The sequence below is a fragment of the Lagopus muta genome, chromosome 1 (assembly GCF_023343835.1).
Source record: "Lagopus muta isolate bLagMut1 chromosome 1, bLagMut1 primary, whole genome shotgun sequence".
In the NCBI taxonomy this organism is placed as follows: Eukaryota; Metazoa; Chordata; class Aves; order Galliformes; family Phasianidae; genus Lagopus; species Lagopus muta.
The window spans coordinates 41,503,764-41,524,946 of record NC_064433.1 but is presented as its reverse complement, the minus strand read 5'-3'; the positions used below and the strand labels follow the sequence as shown (position 1 = coordinate 41,524,946).

Below are 21,183 nucleotides of genomic sequence, written 5' to 3'. Positions count from 1 at the left end.
GCTTTCACCTGATCTAACATAGAAATCTGTAAGATCACAAGGTGAAGGGTAGATAGGTGTGATGCTTATTTTAAAAAGAAGTTGTAAAGTTCATAATTCGTGTAGTTTTCACAGAATATTAACTTAGCGCAACTATACTGTAAAAACTACCTTCAGTACATGACAAATTTTGAGGAAAATATCAGTTAACTATTTGCCAAGGATTTCAGCTGCAAAAGCATCTGCAACCTTACTACTTCAGTGCCTTCTACATATTAAAGACAATAACTGAGAAATCTGTGCCTTTATTCACTGTGTCCACATGAAACTGAAAGAGCATCGCGGTACCTTTGTATTGTGCAGTTAAATATCCCTGTAAGTTATACTTTATTTACAGCAAAATTTCACAGAATCACAGAGTTGTAGGGGTTGGAAGGGACCTCCAGAGATCATTGAGTCCAACCCCCCTGCCAAAGCAGGTTCCCTACACCAGATTGCACAGGTAGGCATCCAGGCAGGTCTTGAACATCTCCAGAGAAGGAGACTCCACCACCTCCCTGGGCAGCCTGTTCCAGTGCTCCGTCACCTCACTGTAAAGAAGTTCTTGCGCACATTTGTGCGGAACTTCCTATGCTGCAGTTTCCGGCCGTTTCCCCTGGTCCTGTCCCCACTCACCACTGAAAAGAGTCCAGCCTCGCCATTCCCAATCCAGTCATCCATTTGTGAGTATATAGACATCTACCTTTTCTCTTCGTCTTTTCATTCTTTTGATTCCCACTTCTTGCACAGAATAAAAGTCTTGTTTTCTGTTCCAAACTGTTCTTTATTTAAAAGATCAGTAAATGTGGTACTGAAACATAACAACTGGTTATACATGTTATACAAATACCCTAAAGGCTTGGTAGTACACAAAAATAATCAACTAATTTAATTCATGCAAGAACTGTTAACTGCTAAGTAAACTATTTCTAATATCTCTTATATACCTGCTATAAAATAAGATATCTTTAATCTCCATTGTCTCAAGAAGGCAAATAGGTTTTTAACCACAAGGATTATACATTGAATTAGCTAAATTGCTTTTACTTGCTAATAAAAGGCTTTACAATATTATATTCTGGAATAATTGTCTTTAAATGCATTAAAACATTATGGATTTGAAGTTTTTTGTTGAAGGAACTGTACCATATTAGAACAGACAAAATAATTCCCCAGACACACTGCTCTATGAATAACTTCCTTTAAGAAAAAAAGGCATGATGCAGCCCATATTTGTGTACGTGTGTGCACACATTTATTTTAGACCTTGAGTTAAAGATATCTAGGGGAAAAAAAAAAAAAAAGTCTTAATTTCTAAAATATAAGATTACAAATAAATATCAGGTTTGATTTTTTAATGGTGAATCGGAAAAAAAACACCTGATATTAATGATAATAATGATAATAATAATAATTAAAATTATAATAACATAAAAATAATAATAATTAGAATTTCTCCAGTCAATGTAGAAAATGTAAAAAAAAAACAAACATCAGTTTTTCATTCACATACTTTGTGACAACACTTTGCTAAGTAGCTTAGATACTATCTCTGGACAAGTGTACTCATGCTGCTGGCAGATATTTATGGATGCAATACTTAGAATGTCTGAGAAGCCCATTATGTAGACATAAAAGACACACATCCTACAAAACACTTCTGTAACTGAATTTCAAGAGTAAAATAGATAAAACCATTCTTATTAGAACTTTCATATCCCTCAGCTGAGCTTATAGGCTTGAAAATAGTGCTAGGCTAATATTGCACTTCATCTTTTGAGTCAAAACAATTCAGTATCTGACCCAATAGGACTGTAAAAAACAAATGCTATACCTTGGTAATTTGAGTGCAATCATGTGTAGTCTTAAAGTTTTCCTTTGTAAAAGGGCCTAGGAGGAGTTTCCTGAAACAGTGTCTGTACATGTGCATTCTCATCTACCCGGAAAACAATAGCTGGACAAGAAGAAGCTTCTGAAGGCTTTATGTTTCTTAATATCTATCTGGCCTCCCTTCAAAAGCTCTTGGATGTTTCCCATGTCATTGCCCAACATTACTGCTTCAGAAGAGTTAGATGTTCATTTTAGTCCAGACCATTGCCTGTGTACTGTGTTTCTCAGACCAACCCAAGTATCCTGAATCTGGCAACTTTTGAAACCTGATAATCAACGCTGTATTTTGTGTATTTGCTTTAAAGTGATACCAGCTAGGTTCAAGAGATTGGATGAAAATTTCAAATTTCAGTAGCAATGAGAAAAAGCAATCAAATATGTTCAGTTCCTCCTGCTGGCAAAGCTTAGAAATTTGTTTCTTATGTATCTTGGCAGTACAGTAAAAAGAAAAAAATAAAAATCATTTGAGATCTATTTAATACTTTATTTAGAATTCAGTATTTTTAATGTAACTTTGCAGATTTTTGCAATCATGGCTTTTGAATGCTTCAGTTTTGTAGTTATTAAAATATTATTTTCCAGTTTCTTGAGGACATCAGCCCCTCTCACAACTTTCTTTGTTTACTAGACAGAAAGGCATGATTTTTGATTCCTACTGTCATGTCACAGAAGTCATTGTCCTTTGTTTAGAGGGTTCTCTGAAACTGCTGTTTTATGATTGCCTTCAGTCAGCCTAAGATTGAGGCTGTGTTAGTTAAGAGCAGATCATGAGGCACAGCCACATTCATGCATCACAAAATTAAATCAGCCATCTATTTAATCTGAAAACCACCCGTTTCATCTACTCTGTTCATACCACAGCCATTGAACTCTTCCCTAAAACTGAGATTCAATTGAGAAAAGACTGAAAACAGAAGATATATATCACAAACAATGCACAAGAAAGCTAAAGGCTGATCACCATAGAGTGGTAAAAAAGTAACTATTACTTTTTATGTTATTTATTTTAAAGAAAGATATGTTTCAGAGATTATAAATTATTATTTTATGCATGCTTAACTTTTCTTGTATAGGACATTTTTGTTTTTATAGAGGATAGCTATTAGAAAAATATACCAAATCAAATTAAATCTCAATTATGTTTAATCCTACATTAGAAATCATTCAGAGTTTTATGCAATTAATCTGCATGAAAAATATCCAATATCTGAGGAATATCTGAAATAATTAAGTATCAAATTTCTGAGAAATTAGTACAGTTATTCATCTATAAGCATCAGTAATGGACTAGGTAGGAAAAATGTTCTCCTCTATGGAGACAAAGAATACATTTCTCAGTAACTGCCTTTTGGAAAATAAAACAGTCCACATCAAAGTAATTTATTTAAGCCATTGTGACAATCTGAGTTAATGGTCTTCAAAACAACACTTTTAGACATGAGGCAATTCTGAACTTCAGGGGAAAAAAGAAGAAGAAAAAAAAAAAAGCCTTGTCTGAGCTTACAAATTTTTTCATATTGTGAGGGCCTCCTCTGTCTTGAAGTCCATTTATTGCCCATTGTTACTGCAAATACAGGACAAGGGGAAATGGCCTCAAGTTGCACCAGGGGAGGCTTAGGTTGGATATCAGGAAAAACTTGTTTACAGAAAGAGTTATTAAGCACTGGAATAGGCTTGGGGAGGTGGCTGAGTCACCATCTCTGAACTGTGTTTAAAAACCGTTTGGATGTGGTGTTCAGGGACATGATTTAGCGGAGGGTTTTTAAAGTTAGGGTAGAATGGTTAGGTTGCAGTTGAACTTGATGATCTTTAAGGTCTTTTCCAACCTGACCAATTCTATGATTCTATGATTCTAAATACCACTCTAATGTTTTCATACTAATCATACTAATGTTTTTACAGGCAATACACAACTAGGGCCAACGTTCACATCCTGAGAGCCTCATTGATATAATGAGGGAAACAGAAAAAAATATGCCTGCCTGCCTATTTTTTTTTTGCTTTGCAGGGTTAAAGAAAGTTTGCAATTCCACAGCAGCGAGGTTAGCTGGAAGTAGCAATAGCTAAAAATAAAATGAAATTTCAAGAAAATAAAGATTCCCCAGACAACCAAAACATCCCTTTACATCTCTGTTTATCTGACTTAATCGTGAGGATTTGGTGTGCTTTCTAACATCTTAATGCTTGCTTTTCACCAGTGACCAGTAACATGAAATGCCAGCACTGGCTTTTGTATCTTTGACCATCCTACAGTCAGGGATATTGTATCCTCATCTAGTTAGGACTTCCTCTCATTCTGAATGACACTCCTCTCATAGATCCCTGAACACCTCTATCAAATGCTAGGGATCAGTTTAACAAGCTACCCTGTCACACTTTAAGAGCTGCCTCCCTCACTGACACATAATAGCTGACCCTGCATGAATTCAGTGTGCTGAAAGTAAATGGGTTATTTCAAGCCATTTTTAGCCAGAGTACCTGGCTAATCTGTTTGCTGTGACTTGCAAGGAGCAAGCACACAGTCAGAGGGTTATTTCCACTAGACAGGTAGAGCACCCTAGGAGATCCACTGCCATCACCCTGAGTATCTAAATCACCTGCAAAATGAAACATAGATGCTTGCTTGTGTTTCTGAAAATTCTAGCATTTTCTCTCAGACGACAGTCACATTACTTTATAATACTTTCTAAAACTCTTCATGCTTTTAAAATGAACACACAGAAAAAATTACCTTGGCAACTTATTTTTTTTTTCCTGTTCTCTACAAAATAATCATCTGAAGACCATCTAGGGATTTTTTTCCTCATATATTACTTGCAGTAAATTTTAGAACAAGCTCCATTCTGCCTTATTACTTCAGATCAACAGGTAATTTGGAATCTAAGCTGTTATAATGGAACTACAGAGCTAGTAGGTTTTTAGAAAGAGGGATGTTCTTCACTTGAGAGCATACTGTGTCACTAGTCTAATTCTACAACCATTTCATAAAAAAAAAATTAAAGGGTATGACTCTGTTGGAACCATATTTAAGCAAAGCTCTTAAGTTCATTAAGCATTTAAATCATTGAAACAAAATGTGCTTAAATACTTAGCTGTTTTAAATTATGATTATTGTAGTAATTAGTGTATGCTCAGTTATATCTTGTGAATGCGTGCTTTTAGGGCCTACTCAATAAATAAACTGATTAATAACATTTGCAGGAAGAAAACAGAATTAGCTTTGGAGTAGTGGAAATACTTTTTACAGTTAAAAAAAAAAATCCCTCTCCATGTATCAACATTGGTATAACTATTTGTATGGGTATGTTATTACATGTGTATCCCACTATATGTTTAACAGTACTTGACAGAAAATCTGATGTATGAGAGCATATGGTAATTCCTCGAGTGATTTCTTCTGGCCATTTGTTGGAACATTCTGAGGAAATATGCCAAACAGAAAACAGGCAGACTTCAAAACCTATGTCTATTCTGACATTTTGGTATCCTGGTTTGGGAATCAAGGCGTCCCTTGGGAAGGGATCATGAACTGGCACTCTAATTTAACTGTTTCTTCATTCAATTCTTTCAGACTCTTTTCCAGGATGAAATCTGGGAGCATGAGATCCCAAATTTGATATAAGGATCAGACACTTTGGGATGGATGGAGCATGAATTTTCAGTGGCTCTTGAGTACTTCACAGGTTGAAAACACCTCTTTTCATGCTGAAATCTTCCCTGTGTCTGTGGAATTCCGAGACTATTATTAACTCCTGGAACTACTTGTTTGACATTATGAATTTGTAGAGGAAAGAAAGGGAAATGAATTTCAATAGTAAATTTAAGTTGTTCTTACTTAAAGTCCTCTTTCAAATATTTTTCCAAAATTTCTCATATAACTGGATATATAGTATACTGATTTTCCAGTAACACCACAAAAGCATGAATCATGTTTTATTTTTTGTCTTTATTTTTTTCCTGAGCACTCATGTATAAGGTAAACACCATAAATTAGTTTACTGATTATTTAAACTCTTTTCCTTATTTAACCACTGATATCCGCAATTCTGAAGTATATGTGCCTTTGCTTTAAGTCACATACTTTGTTGAAGTCTCATTACTGTATTTTCTTAAATTATGGCTCTTCAGAGACAAATTAGGAATCAAGAACTTAAATTCGCTTACAAGCAGGCCATTTCAGATATGAATTTTGGACTTACCATTTAATAGTGGACCATATTGCCTTCTTTATTTAGATCTGATCCCTAATAATTTCAACTAGACAATATATAAAATGCTGTGGCAGGTCAGACTACTGTATCATATAAAAACTTGCAAGCCTATACATGTTTGAGGTGTTTCAGTAAGAAATTTTTAAGAATTTCAGTAAGATTTATGGATGGTATCCATTTTCTCAGTGTATGACAGTGTACTTTCTAAAATAGGAAAAGAGTGATATATTGTTGGAAAGATGTTGAAATCTCAATTGTGTACAATACGTCATGCTTAGAAACTAGATTTATTTGAAAATGTATTGGTCTAATTAATCTTAAGTAGGAAAAAATCACAATCAAGTAACAGCAATTGCAAAAAAGACACAGTTATGTTATCTTCTTGATGATCTTCCATAGTATATTTTCACACAGGTATGATTTTGAAGTTAAATAAGATAACTATAACACACAGTTACCTATAAACTAAATACACATTGTTTTCCTCTGCTGCATCAGTAATATGAACTTCTCTTGAGTATGTATGGTCTTCTAGCTTTGTTCACATGTAGTTGCCGTTTCAGAATATAGGGATTTTTTCTTTTCATTATTTCCTTTTCTTGGCTTGAATTTTCTAGATCAAAAGCGTCTTGCTGAAGTAACTGTAGGATGTAAGAAAAGACAGGATATTATCATGGCTTTTCTTTCTACTGAAAATCATAAATTCCACAAGAGTTCTATTTGCCCCAAACTCAGACATCTCCCGAAGATCAGGGTACAGAGAAGTGATATTTAAATTCCACTGAAACTAGTAAGACCATTGGATTTAGCTATAAGAAAGCTGGTGTGTCACTCTGGAGCTAAATATGACTTAAAGTTTCCTTATCACTGTCACTCAGTAATGGTTAATTTATCCTAAAAACCTCCTAAAACACCCACTCCTTGCTAATTTCAGATTTTGAGGAATATTTTTATCACAGAATTTCTACATTAAAAATCAAAATGTGTAAAAAGAAAGGAAATAAAGTACATGAAAACCAATTTTTTCAATTAAAATATGTTATTTAACTGCATTTGAGTTTTATTTATAGTTTTTAAAGTATTTTCTTCAGATTTATATTTGCTTTATCTGTTAAGATTTCATCCGTTCTTTTACCATGCTCTTCCATGGCCAGGCTGAAAGGCATTAAGCTAGAAACATTTTAGACTCACCTCAGTATTTTCCTAAGCAATCAAATTCTGTTAGTCACTTAATTACTTAATAAATGAGTGCTCATCTAAATCCTGTTGATATAAATGGAAAAAACCTCATGATTTCAACAGAGTTTGGAGTCAATCCTGGATGAGTAAGATCGCAAGAACTTGTTTCATTATATAAAGTGTTTATTTCAAGTCTTCTTCAGTTCTTCTCCCTCTAGCTCTATTCTTTCTCCCCCTGTTGCGCCTCAGAAAATTTTGCACTGGATAACCATGCTCCTAGGTTGATACAGAAGCATCCTTTTTAAATTTCACATGCAGTATAATTAGAAGTGGAGCTTTGCAACCACCACAAAAGGTGGTACAACTATAAAATAAGGAGCCATGATTAAGCCAGGCTATGGCATGTGATTGATTCCATGGTAGATCCTTTTCAATAATAAATGTACCAGTGAAGAATCCTCTGAAAACTCTGGTTCTCAAAGATGCAGTCTTTTTCATGCGTCATCCTAGATGGTACAGTGGACTGAGAACCCTAAGCAAACACATAGCTCTGCTTCAGCAGGCAAAAGGGGATCAGGACTCAGTCAAATTGCCCATGAACTGTGATAACTGAGGAATCTCGGTTTAGTGGAAAGCGGGTACTGATATTTAGACATATTTGTTTTGTTGGGTTTTTTTTACAGCATGAGTAGATTCTGTCCAGTGTGTTTACGTGAATGTTACAATAAGGTACATATCACAGATGGATCACAAAACAATTACTATTTAGGAGTAGCAACCCTAAGGTTTGGAGGGACAGAAAATCAGGATTTCCCTTGCTATTAGTTTCTTAGCAATTATAAAAAGTTCAGAGTACCTGGTAAAATTACAGGTATACATGGGCATGTATGTATTTTGAATCCTGTTTGTCTTAGTGCCCTTCAGAAACTCTATGTAAATTTACTTATGCTTGAATAAATCTGCAGTAATTTCATGTCTGTTAAGCACATATTAATTTTGTGCTCTGGCTCATTTTCATATGTTTATTTCATTCCTTGGTATAGTTACAAAGAGTGGAGAAATTATGTAGTTAAGGATATTTCACATTTGTTCACGTGTCTTTATCCAAAACAGATATTCACCTCTTCAGAAACTATATTAAGTCACAACTCTTTCACTAAGTGGTATATTATCAGTATTAAATATTAGAAAATAGCAAAAACATAGGATAGTTTAGACAATGTGATGGGGTGATTTAAGCCAAGAGCACCTAAGATCTGGAGGAACACTTGGGATCTGAAGTATAAAAGACCATTGTGAGGACAAACAGAGCTTGAAAGTGTAACAGTCATGGAAACATGCACTTGTGAAGCTTCATTTTACCTCCCAGTGCTGAAAGGCTCTGCTGTGGCAAACTTTTTGGAGTTGATACACTGTCAGCATTGCTTCCAAGCTGAAGCCATCCAGAGCAGCAGGGAACTGTCTTCCAGAAATGAGATCCTCATCATCTACCTCTACTGTTTCCCCCACCTGGTTGTTCATGTTGTTGATAAGATTGCAGACATTTAGCAGGGTCACTTTCCAGTAAGAAAGTTTTGCTCTGTTCATCTGAAAATACAAACGCATGGTACGTAATGTAATGCAACTTTTGTTTTGTTTTGAGTGGTAATGTATGACATTTAAACATTTTGGAAGGAAGAAGCTTGTTTGTTTGAAGTTCTTTTCATCTGTCAAGCTTTAAGACAATAATTAGAGCATGAAATTAGGACAACTCCTTTATTAAAAACACCAAGACTGTTTCCCCACTTCTTTACCCCCCAAGTAGATATACATGATGGAAAAATAAACTGTTACCAAACCAGAAAGGTAGCATTTCATAGTCATTCTGCACAGGTGCAAACAAAAACACAAATGGAAATTAATATAATATAAATTCATAGGTGTAAATCAGGACAGTGAGTCAGACCCAGTGGATAAATTTCCAGTGCCAGATTCCAAGCTAGATGCCTGTGGTTAACTAGATGCTCCTCCCCAGTTCAGAACAAATAGCAGTCATTTCAAAATTCCTAAAGAAATGGAACAGAGTCCCTGCTTCAGGGCAAGTTGTCTGGTGAAGCTGGAGCCAGTGTTATGGAATCTGTAAGCCCCAGGGATTTTGGATATTGGAAAGTCATGAGTGTTAAGTGATGTGAATAGGACTAGGGGCTTGGATGAAGATGGAGTATAGGTGAAACAGAGTTGTGCAAAAGACGAACTTGGTGGCTAGACTGAAATGCCTCATGAGATCAACTGTCTTTGGGTGGTCCATAATGGAACAATTCAGAGATGTTACAGGAAGACAGAAATAAAGAGAGAAATGTCACCATAATTTGATCCAATAGTTTACATTATTTCAGAGCAATTTGATTTTTAAAACCTTTAGAAAATGATAACAAGAATTTTTGCTTTTTAATGGCACTATTTTAAGACAGTTATTGAAGTAGGTTTTTTTTAATTATCATTAGAAATACCTAATTTCTATCTCAATCACTGTTTTCCTTCTCTGTTGTCTTTGCCAATTCCTTGGTTATTATCTATTTATTACCCTAGTCATTATTTCTTCTAAATTGTATCCCTCTTAGTGCTGAATATAGAGATTAGTTTCATTCAAGTAGAACCAGTGACACAGCAATCTCCAATCAAAAGTCAAATAGCAAATTCCTGTTTATTAATGGCAATTAATGCCCTTGAGGCATATATTAGGATGCTGCTCTACCTATGAACTGAAATGTTGTTGTTTGTCCTGCGTGTGTTAAGTTAAATACAGGCATTACATTAGTACAGATATTGCCTCTTACTCACCAATAGCATTTAATAAGTGTGTGGATGCAGTTTTTACCTACGTGAACATTGAGTAATCACACAACCTGTTGTTTGTTTAAGGAAATTTTCTAACAAAGAGGTATTATATGCAAGATTTCTGCATATTTGCAACTATTTTTTAAACTAAAAGAAAGAAAATGTAGATAAGTGAAGAAGAAACAAGAAAAGCTCTCATCACTAATAACAGTAGTTACAAGAAATTGCCTTCTTACCGTAATCATTAGTTCAGTATGCAAGTAGTACATGCATGAATTTCAAAATGAGAGTAATTTAGCCTTTTTAGTAAAACTGCTATGTTCTTAGATTTCTATTAGGGCTTGGATAACAAACAGTATTTTGTTTTGAGAAGAAACTAATCTCAAACCTTATTCAGAAGGTTCTACATTTTTCAATTTGGGCTCATGTGCTGTCTCATCTGGGCTCTCCACTCAGGCATCCCATCAGTCTAATTACTTAAAAAGTTGTGGCAGGTTCAAAACAAAATTGACATCTGTACAGAATGCCTGATTTAATTAGCAAAAGTTAATTTAGCCAAAAAGCAACTGTTCACTGAAGTTTCAAAATCTTTACTCTGTTTTAAAGTATTTGTGAAATGCAAACACAGAGCTTTTCTTGCCAAATGAGGAGGCTTTTCCAATACAATTCTTTCTCCTTGTATATGAAAGAAATATGAACTAGAACATCCCCAGCTAAACTGCAATGAAGAATAAAATCCAGGAGCAGTACTGTGTGAGAAAGTGAGAATTCAGAGTTGAAAACAAGACTATGCTGATGGATATGACTGGAAAAGAAAAGGACTAGAGAAATGTATTATGCTTTCCTGCTTAACTTTTAGAATCTTTTTGATCTGAAGTTATTATTCTATGTAACCTTGATGTATGTCTTCTTTTTTTAAGGAACATTTCTCTCTATATTAGCAAAATACCTAAATTGCAGTCTCCATTATGTGCAATTGGTCTTGGCTGCTACTTATGAGGTTAGGGAAAAAATCTTACAGTGCTGTATGCAAGCATACTTTGTTAGTCAAGGGAGTCTAATTCTCATTAATAACATGCATCACTTCAAAGTATTTTCACTTGGATACGCATGCCTCTGACTTACACTGTTGCCAGCTCCCAGAATAAGACCATGACGCATTAAGAACTTCAGTCAAGAGTGAAATAATTTTTTAACTGAACATGGACCTCTCTAGATCATGTCCAGTTTCTGAACAGTGCAGGCATGTTACTTTCTTATAATCTACTTCTCTATTACAGCAAGTATTACAATCACACAGCTTTGTTTTATAGGTTATGGAAAATCACTGAAGAGGGCATGTTAAAAAAGTAAATAAACAAACAAAACCAAAACAAACAAACAAACAAAAAACATGAAAACACAGTTTCAGATGACTGTAACACAAATGTTCAGGTAGAAATTCAATATGTGAAATATTTTCCACAGATGTCTAAGCAATACCAACTACAGTTGCTCAACGTATGTTTTGGAAAAACACCTACATGAGAGATCAAAGAAATTGTATCTGCCAAGAAGGAATAAACTGTTTTGAAGATTAACTTGAAAAAATCTGGGAGGTACCTGGTGGAACAAAAGAGACTGCCATATGAATCACAGTTAAAAATTATTAATGATGAAGAATTCATGAAATGAATATGATATATGTATTTCCACTGTTAAACATGCTCCTGAAATATGACTCAGATATATGGTTTCCCATACCTTTTTAAATACTGAAAGTGAACTCAAAATTGTCTAAGAAACTGAAACAAGCTTGGGAATATTTCCCTCTTAGACAGTACCTTTTCCTGTGAAAACTACAGAGAATCTCAAGTGATAATATACATGCTTTTTTCTTTCAATTTATGGTTGAATGATGCTCCAGGACATTTTAATATAATTTTTGCTGTTTCTGTTTTGTAATGAATACCCCCAAAATGTTAATTAAAATAAAATAAATACAAATATTCAGTTCTCCTTTTTTAATAATCTTGCCTTTATCTAGTGAAAGCAGGTGAAAAAGATTCAGGACCAAGCAAAATCCATGGTACTGAACAACTAGGTAAAACACTTGACATAGCTTACAGAATTTCTGAGATACAATGCAGAAAACTGAGGGCTCGTTACAGTGCCTTTTCTGGTGTATTTCACTGTCGTTAGTTTTGTTTAATGACTTCCTCTACACAGAATAAGACAGGGAGACCACTTATTTTCCAGCAGTATTAATAACACATAAGGGACCCAGAATTACTTCTGCACTGTCTCTACATAGGTGCTTCAATGGTTCCTTTTCGGAACAGTAATTGAATTTTGTTCAAAACGTAACAGTAGAAATGATAACAAAAATATTTTCTTCCTTTAAGCACATGAATTGCATCCTAAGGTTTTCTGTGATGTATACTAATGCTAACAAATGTAAGGACTTGCATGCAATAACTGAGTCAGGAAGTTAGAAACTCTTAGACAGCTGCAGCCTCATCTGCCTGATACGAAGGCTAAACTTTCTGGGTATATACAGTTAGGAACAGGCATTCAAGCTCAGAAGGTTCAAGATTTCATTAAAAATTGTGCATGTAGGGATCTCAAATGTCTATCCTAGTAATAATGATTCCTTCAAATAAACATTTTTTCCTTCTTTTTTTTTTTCCCCTTGAACTAATAGCATTTCAGTTTTGTTTGAGTTCAAGACAGTCTTCATGCAAATGGTGGATTCATGTTAGCACTTAAGAAGCTGTGAGTAGATGTATATTTCTGATGCAAAAGACAGTCAGCAGGTAATCATTTGCATATTTGTGATACTTCAGATTACGTTATCTTACTAAATTTTCCAAAAGGCTCCTTGGACTTTATCTTAGAAGAAAGATACGTAAAAATTTTTAGGGTCTTGCTTGATCCCTGCATCTTTGTTGAGGCATAAGAGCAGGGAAAGGTGATAAGCTATATTAAATGTTGAAGGCAGTTCATGAAAGCATGAATGTAATTTTTTAAATATGGAGATATATTCAGCATATGGGTGACTTTAAAGAGTATCTTGCAAAAGACCAGTAGACATTTATCAACAGTCTGTGAAGTCAAAAGAATATGGTAAAAAAAGCATATTTCCATAATATTGCATAGATTTGATGCCATACTTCACAAGTACTTACTTAGCTAGAATTTTTCTGTGAAATACCAGAAACATGAATGATTTTACTGCATTTTACTGCATTAGATCTGGGCTTTCATAAACGTATTTTTTTCCTTCTATTTTTCTTCCACTTTATTGATGAGAACCACTGAGTCTTTTTAATTGGCTGGATTTCCCTTGCTGATGATTACCAAATCAGTGTTAAAGATGATTAATACAATTTAATGGTAATTGCTCTCAACTAGAGACTAATCTCAAGCACAAAGACAGTCAGTTATCATGCATACCATCCTAAAACTAGTCTTTCAAATCAGAAACATGGTTCTATTCCAATGAAGACTAAAAACTAGCAGAGGCCAACAAAAAAATAATAATAATAATTTATTATTTCAGTAACAAATGGAATAATGATCTATCTCTTGTAGAAGTAGTATACACCTTTTAAGTGGTTCCACTATGCCTTTACTGTCAAGAAAGAGTACATTTTATACTAACTAATTTAAAATAGTGATTTAAAATTCTATCACTTATAATTAAAATGTCTCCATCACCTATTGCTTCTGTCAACTTCAGGTGTCATGTCACTTGCAGTATATATACCATAAAGCCATTAAAAATTAAGTTACATGACGTAAAACAATGTGTAAAAGTATATAACAAACATCTTTGTATTATCAACAGGTGCACTTCATATGGGCATTTTTAGTTACCTTCAATTGCACTCTACAGTAAAAGAGAAAAAAAGATGGAAGTGGCATTTACAGTCACAGTTCCACTCTAATCAGTGGCAGCAATAGAATAGCTGCAGGGTTTTCTCCCAGGGCGTATTATGGTTTGGCAGGCAGAGAAAGAACTATTTAAAGAACATTAAAATTTGTCTCTGGGAAATAATCTCTATTAAATCTTTCTTTACTTTAGAGAAACCAGTGGCAAGCAGGTTTGTTTGTGATCTACCATGCCAGTAAAGAATGTGGGAACTTAAGAACTGCTGGACCAGATCAGAACAATGTATTTTCCAGCCTCATTTCTTATCCTGGTTTATTCAAATGATACTGTGGAAAAGCTCACATATAAGAAAATACAGTATAAACATAAGTCTTGCAGGCAGGTTTTTTGTTTCTTTTTTTTTACAACTAGCCATTGGCTTATGAAATTATTTTTTTTTTTTTGAAAATTTTCAGAAGAATGTAGTTTTATTTTCCAGTGAAATCAAGCACCAAGAGTTAAATCATTCTACTTTAAGCCTATGAATCTTGTTTCAGAGTTTTTTCTTCAAAATATTGCTGAAGAAACACTAGGCTTAGATCACTTGTGGAAAATAACAGTGCTGAGGAAATGTCTGTCAGCCTGTTCAGTACATATGTGCAACACTTGCTACTTCACCTACATTAGTATGAGTTTGGAACAGAACTTTTGTCTACTTGTTTTAAATAACATGTTTATCGTTCATTGTCTGGCTACTTGTCAAGGAAATGTCATTTGCCAGATTAATAGTTTCATAGTCATGTCCCATGTTCTTATACTAACATTATAATGAAATTCCTAAACCAAAATCAGCATATGTATTAACAGATTTTGCTTTATGACTGTCTCAATTTTATATGCACATAGAAAAAAATTTCCACATAAAAATCTCACTTAGAGATTTGACTAAAGGTTAATTTAACTTTCAGCAGGCATAATCTTATTGGAAACACATTTCCTCTTATAAATTTATCCCTCTACACATTTTTGACAGTTTAATGAAAGTATCAATGTTACACGTGAGGAACACTTTTTTGTGTGTGTCACATCAACACCTTTAAATTTCCTTTGAAATGAGAAAATCTTGCACCAAAGTGATGTCTAGCACTGAACTTTCAGGCCTGGACCATAGGTTATTGCTTTGTATGAAGACTTTTAGGTTTGTAATGAGAATTCATTTGCTTTCTAACCATTAGCTGAAAGAGGAAAAATAATTACCTTTGATGTATACATATTGGTCAATAAATCTGCTTCTAATGCTTTCATTTCCTCTTCTGAATCTGGGAATAAACCAGTAACATATGTTTATTATTTCATCATAAATCATGGACATTTGAATTCAGCAAGCAAAATATAGATATATAAATGAGGTTTTTTGGGGAAAAAAAAACAAAACAGTAATAAAAGTGGATTCACAGCATTGTGTTCTAATGAGACTAAAAGGAGGTTTTTGGTACCAAAAATTTATTTTGAAAGGGATATCCATCAAATTTCAAAGCATGATCAAGCTTATTGACATGAATGAATGAATTCACTGTTCGCTCGTAGACAGGCCCATTAATTTTCAGCTGTTTCAGTACAAAAAATGGTGCAATTTTCTTCATCCAAAATCAGACTGATTTTCTTAATTACTACTTGTCACCTCTACTAACTAACATTTACTTAGCTGCTGTTTTTTTGGGAGCAATTGCAAACATTCTCAACTTGGATCTTCAAGGTGTTTTTAAATGGTGACCGGCAAATTAATGCAAAGTCATTCTACTACAGTCTATTGGAGATAAGCCATTCCTCTGGTAACCCTGTGAACATTTCTTTGCTGAAGGGCTATGCTCAGATCTATTAGGCTGTCTCTGTCTCCAATCCAGTCTGCTCTCACACAGCAGCCATCTATTCCCGGAGTCATTAGAGTGATCATCTTCTGTGCCTGAGTACAGTACAGTACAGCAAAGGAGAGATCAGAAGTCTCAGTTTTTAACCACCTTTATGCTTATCAATTGCTAAGGAAGTAGCTTTCTGGAACATTTTTTGGCTTTTGCTTCTGTCGTATGTGAAAAATCATAGCATCTTCTAATACAAGTAAGGTAAAATAGTATCCCCAAGTTCTTTGTCTCCTCAGACATTTCTACCAGTTGTGATTCTGATAAAAGGAGTTTTTAATAGAAGTGAATATTATTTACTAAACAATCACTTTGCACAGTTGTACTGCTTCCATTTGTATTAAAGTCACCAAAAATGTCTGTGCCTTATGTCAGTCTTTCTCTGCAGTGATGCTGATGTTCAGCTTTGCATTACTAGTACGCTACACTAACTGCTTTTACTTAAAATATTGATAAAGACTGGATGTCAGTACTGCAGCATGTCACTAGCAACTTCTCTATAGCTAAAGCCTTTCAGCCCTTTCAGCACTACCTGTATTCATCATTACCTAGTTTCTCAATAGCTTCACCAGTGATGAAGTCCTTTCTGCTGGCATCACATGTTCACCTGAATTTTGACTACTGATACTAACAGCTCTTGCAAAGGGATGAATAGTGCATGTGAGACAGCATCACAATTTGTTGTATTCTGGGGCAATGAAATGACTCACACCTGGTTAGGACCCTGTAAAAGCTATGTAGAACAGAATATAGTTTCCCCACCACCAAGGCTGGAAGACAGATGCAGAAGTGGAAAGCTTGCTGAATAGATGGATATTAAGAAACATCTTTAATGAGAAAATATCTGGAGGATATTACTTAGGAAGCTGTTCGCACAGTGAAGAATGAAACAAAGCCTGGAGGAAAACGGAGCGTATTCAGATAATTCAGGAGTGAAAGAGACAGAGGACAGGTAAAAGCAGAAAAAGAGCAAACACTCAAGAGAGCAATCTGATTACAGATTATTGTTCAAATCTGAGGAAAATCCAAACACTTTGCTGTCTTTTGTATGCTTACCTTATTATTGATAGGAAATACAGCTTCTTTCTGTATATCTACATTCTACAGAAATAGTTGTCTTCTATTAAAACACACTTTCCCCTGAGAGCAAACATTTCCAAAAGAAAATTGATCATTTTCCTAATGACTTACTTGTCCACATTAGCAAAAATTCATTTGGTTTTCAACACAAACTTGTCTGTGACATTTCTCATTTAAATATAATTCCAAATCTTCAAGCAAATGAACCATCATGTCAGTTACACATACAATTCTGCTTCTTTTTTATACGAGTCTATTTTAATTTCCACTGGAATCTTTGACTTCAGTGGTTTATGAATTTTAAATTGTCTCACAGAAAATGTTAGTCATGTTTTTGCTTAAAAATCTACATACATATGCAGAGAAAATAATAAACTTTTAGCCCTGTCCCTAAGAACACCAGGTCTGTAAAGCACACAAAAAGATTATGCTTAAGCCATGACAAAATACAAGTTTAAGTGTGTTACATTTTTCTTCTGTGGGGGAATGTATATCGGAAACTTGCATCCAAAACAAGGAATTCTGAATCCTCTTGGATACTGAAGCTAAAAAATTAATCTACTTGTAAAGCTACTCTTTACATTTTAATGGAGTTACAAGTAACAGTAATTTGTACACTAGTGAGATTGGATTTTGAAGACTATTCTACTACACATCTGTCACAGTACACCTGTTTAATTGCAATATTTTTTTTTTTTTGGTCATAAACTGATGATCTAAATAACACACACTTAGCTATTGTCACTCTCCAAACAAGCTGGCAGTGCATTTTCATGTATGACCCTATTTTTAAGGTATCTAAAGCAACTGATCTTACAGCAGAAATGCACTTTCAGCTAGTATCCTATTGTGTGATCAGTATCTTTGTGACAAGCATTTTTTGTCATTTCAATGCAGTTGCTAGTGATTGTTTTTTTTTTTCCCCAGAATCCTAAAACTGTACTTCAGCTACTAAAAAGTGACTACAGTACATATAAAGATAGTCATGCTGATTGGACTTTGATGGAAGGAAGAAGAAAACACACTATCTATGATACCTTGGAAATACCTGGGATTCAAATATCACAAATGTAGCAACATAATTAATGGGACAGCCTACATCGACGTTCCTCAATGACCACTCTACAGTTACACCATGGTAGTGATGCTGCGGAGGGAAATGTTTTGCAGATAGGGAGTAAATTACGGGAGTGATGGAAAATGTGATGCTGGACAGAGCCCGCTCTGTGCGAGCCGGGAGCACCTGCAGAGCATAGCCGCGTCAGACCGAGCGCACCCCGCCCCGTTGGGTCCCGCTCGAGGTTGCGGGAGCTGCCGGCCGCGTGGTGCTGCCCACCGCACGGAGGCTCGGGGCGCAGGGCGCGGCGGAGCTTACCTGAGCACAGGCTGCAGGAGGCCAAGGCCAGCAGCACCACGCACACCAGCTGGGGTCTCATCCTTGCCGCGCCACTCTCTAGAAAGTAAAGTCCATAAATCCTGGGGAGAGACGGAGAGAGAGACAGACAGACACACAGAGAGAGCTCCGCCGCTCCGCGCCTCGGCACACACACTGGCGGGCGGCCGCAGGCACCAGATGGTGGACCCGGACCCTTCCCCAACTATATAAGCCTCGGGGTGATGTCACGGCGGTGCCGCCATCGCCTCATGGTGAAGAGCCCTCCCTCCTCCCCCTCGCCCCCCCCCTTCCTCGCCCCCCCCCCCCCCCCCCCTTCTTTCCCCCCCGCTCCCGCTGCCCCCCTCCGCCGCTCCGCACCCTCCGCCGCTGACGCCACCTCCCGCCTGACGCACGCGGAGCCCCGCGGGGCGCGCAGCGGGGCGCGCAGCATCCCCACTCCCACCCACGCGCCCGACTGCTCGTATCCCGGCAGCGACCTGCCTGCTGAGCTCGAAAAGCTCCCATCTACAGATATGATAATTATTTATGAAAAGAAAAAGTTTCCGCAGTTTCTCGGACACCTGCGCGTGCGATGCGCCGGGTCACGGGTTGCGCCGAGACGCGAGCACCTCGTGCGGCCGTCGTGGGATGTGCTTTGTCGTCTGGTTTGGTTTTCCCTGCAGCGTGGGGAAACACGGAGGAGACAACGGATAATAGAAACAAATGAAGTCTGTGTGAGAGAGAGAGATAACGGGAAAGTCACTTGATAAAGGTTTTTCATAGGTGCAAAGAAGTGCTAACGTCCGCCACAACCAGACTACCCCTTCCGAAAAGAGAAACAACAGCTATTGTTTCAAGGAGAGTAAGCGCTCCGTCAAGACGTTTATCCAAAGGTGTAGGTGTTCTGCTTGAATTTCACGACATCGGTAAGACAACCCACTAAGAGGGGACTCTGCAGCCAGCGCCCGGAACGCACGAGCGCAAAAGCCGCGGGGCACCGCGGGACGAAGCGGAGACAGCAAGGGGCAGACGGCGCTGCCCCAGGACGGGCGAAGTGGCAGCGAGGGAAGGGGGGCTGCCACTAACTGTCCCGGTCTGTCCTCTGCTTCCTAGAGACCGGCCGTAAAAAAAATAAAAGGCACGGAAATTGTCTGAAATAGACGGTAGGGCAGGTTAACCTTTAACGTGGAGTGTGCAAATGAGAAGCTGAAGACTAGCATCAGCCTCCATCGCGGCGCTGCTCGTAGCATGATTTGTCTCAGATACAGAGAAATGCTCCATCTGTTGAATGGAGATATTACGCTGCAGAACATTTTGGTCTCTGTGAATGCATTTAAGGATGGATGTACATGCCACATATAGCAGGAATGCACTCTGGTAGAATTCTGCTAGCACTAATGTTCTCTTCACTATAGAAAGTTTCCTTTGAAATTCAATGGTGATGGGTGCCTCTGTCCTTGTCTACCTTCTATTCCTGTCTGTGCCATGAAACAGATACCTCATTAACAGAAAACCTGCAGAAATTTCAAAACCCTGCTGCAGAGAACACCTGGTGGGAAGAGTTCAATTAACTGAATTCCTTCTTCCCTGAATCAACTTTTGTAACAGGATAAAATTTAAATTTGTAAGCTATTTTGGGTTGTAGATGCTTAAATGCATGCAAAAATACAGCTGAGTGCATTCCAGTGGTATTAGCTCTGTTTGTGTGTACTGGTGGGAACACATTTTCTGCCTTACTAAGAAGGAAACAGAAAGAAGGAAAAAAGAAGGGAAGGGAAGGGAAGGGAAGGGAAGGGAAGGGAAGGGAAGGGAAGGGAAGGGAAGGGAAGGGAAGGGAAGGGAAGGGAAGGGAAGGGAAGGGAAGGGAAGGGAAGGGAAGGGAAGGGAAGGGAAGGGAAGGGAAGGGAAGGGAAGGGAAGGGAAGGGAAGGGAAGGGAAGGGAAGGGAAGGGAAGGGAAGGGAAGGGAAGGGAAGGGAAGGGAAGGGAAGGGAAGGGAAGGGAAGGGAAGGGAAGGGAAGGGAAGGGAAGGGAAGGGAAGGGAAGGGAAGGGAAGGGAAGGGAAGGAAGGAAAAATTTATCACATTGTGTGGGCTATACTAGTCTGCCAGAAAGTTTCAGCTACAGCTCATCTGCCTTAGCATGGGGGTTAGATGGCCACTCATATTCCCCTCCAGTCCCATTTTCTATTATTTCCGTGATGTAGAAAGACCAATCTGCAGCTGATTTTGCTCTGTGGGTGTTCTGCAGTTCAGGCAGCTCTATGAATGAGAATCATATTTCATAGGTATTTTCTAGTGCCTACTCTCTGTCACAGATTTCCTCAATAGTGTAATTGCCCATATTCTTATGTAACTGGAATTTATAGGAATGACGTTTTATTTTTTTTTCCTCAGGAAGAGAGTAATTGCCAGTTTTCCTGCCATTAAAAAAATCACCTAATTGCTTTAAAATAAAAAATAATAACCCTGGAATTCTAATATTCGTGCATCTTAGGAAATGACTGTATGTTATGTTATGAGCCATAATATTTCTTATAATTGTTCTGTTTTCACCTGTTTAGTTGTTATTTTGTTGTTGTTGTTTGTTTTGTTTTTGTCAAGAGAAATGTAAAAGCAGAAACTTCAGTATTAAAAGTCTTTGCTTTCTCATCACGTTGAATGTTCTTCACACATTATCTTCAGATGCCCTGGATCAGGCATAACTGAGTTTGGACAATTACATTTTTTTTCCCAATAGAACTAAACTATCTTCTATTTCCCAGATGTTCCTGTGATTGCTTTTTCTAACTCTTTTCTACATCTGTAGCTCCTTCTATTCCTTGCATGCTAGTACTTTCAAGCCTT

At 36.8% G+C, this 21,183-nt stretch overlaps 1 protein-coding gene across 1 annotated transcript; it reads right to left on the bottom strand.

Annotated features, from left to right (window-relative positions):
* Positions 1–1,305: 1,305 nt before the first annotated feature.
* On the bottom strand, positions 1,306–18,615 carry NTS (neurotensin). The gene is made up of 4 exons (XM_048934665.1): positions 18,340–18,615; positions 15,226–15,287; positions 8,661–8,885; positions 1,306–6,760 (listed from the first exon to the last, which is right to left on the bottom strand). The coding sequence occupies exons 1-4, from the start codon at positions 18,398–18,400 to the stop codon at positions 6,614–6,616; spliced, it is 495 nt and encodes a 164-aa protein (XP_048790622.1). The 5' UTR covers positions 18,401–18,615; the 3' UTR covers positions 1,306–6,613.
* Between the last annotated feature and the right edge of the window lie 2,568 nt (positions 18,616–21,183).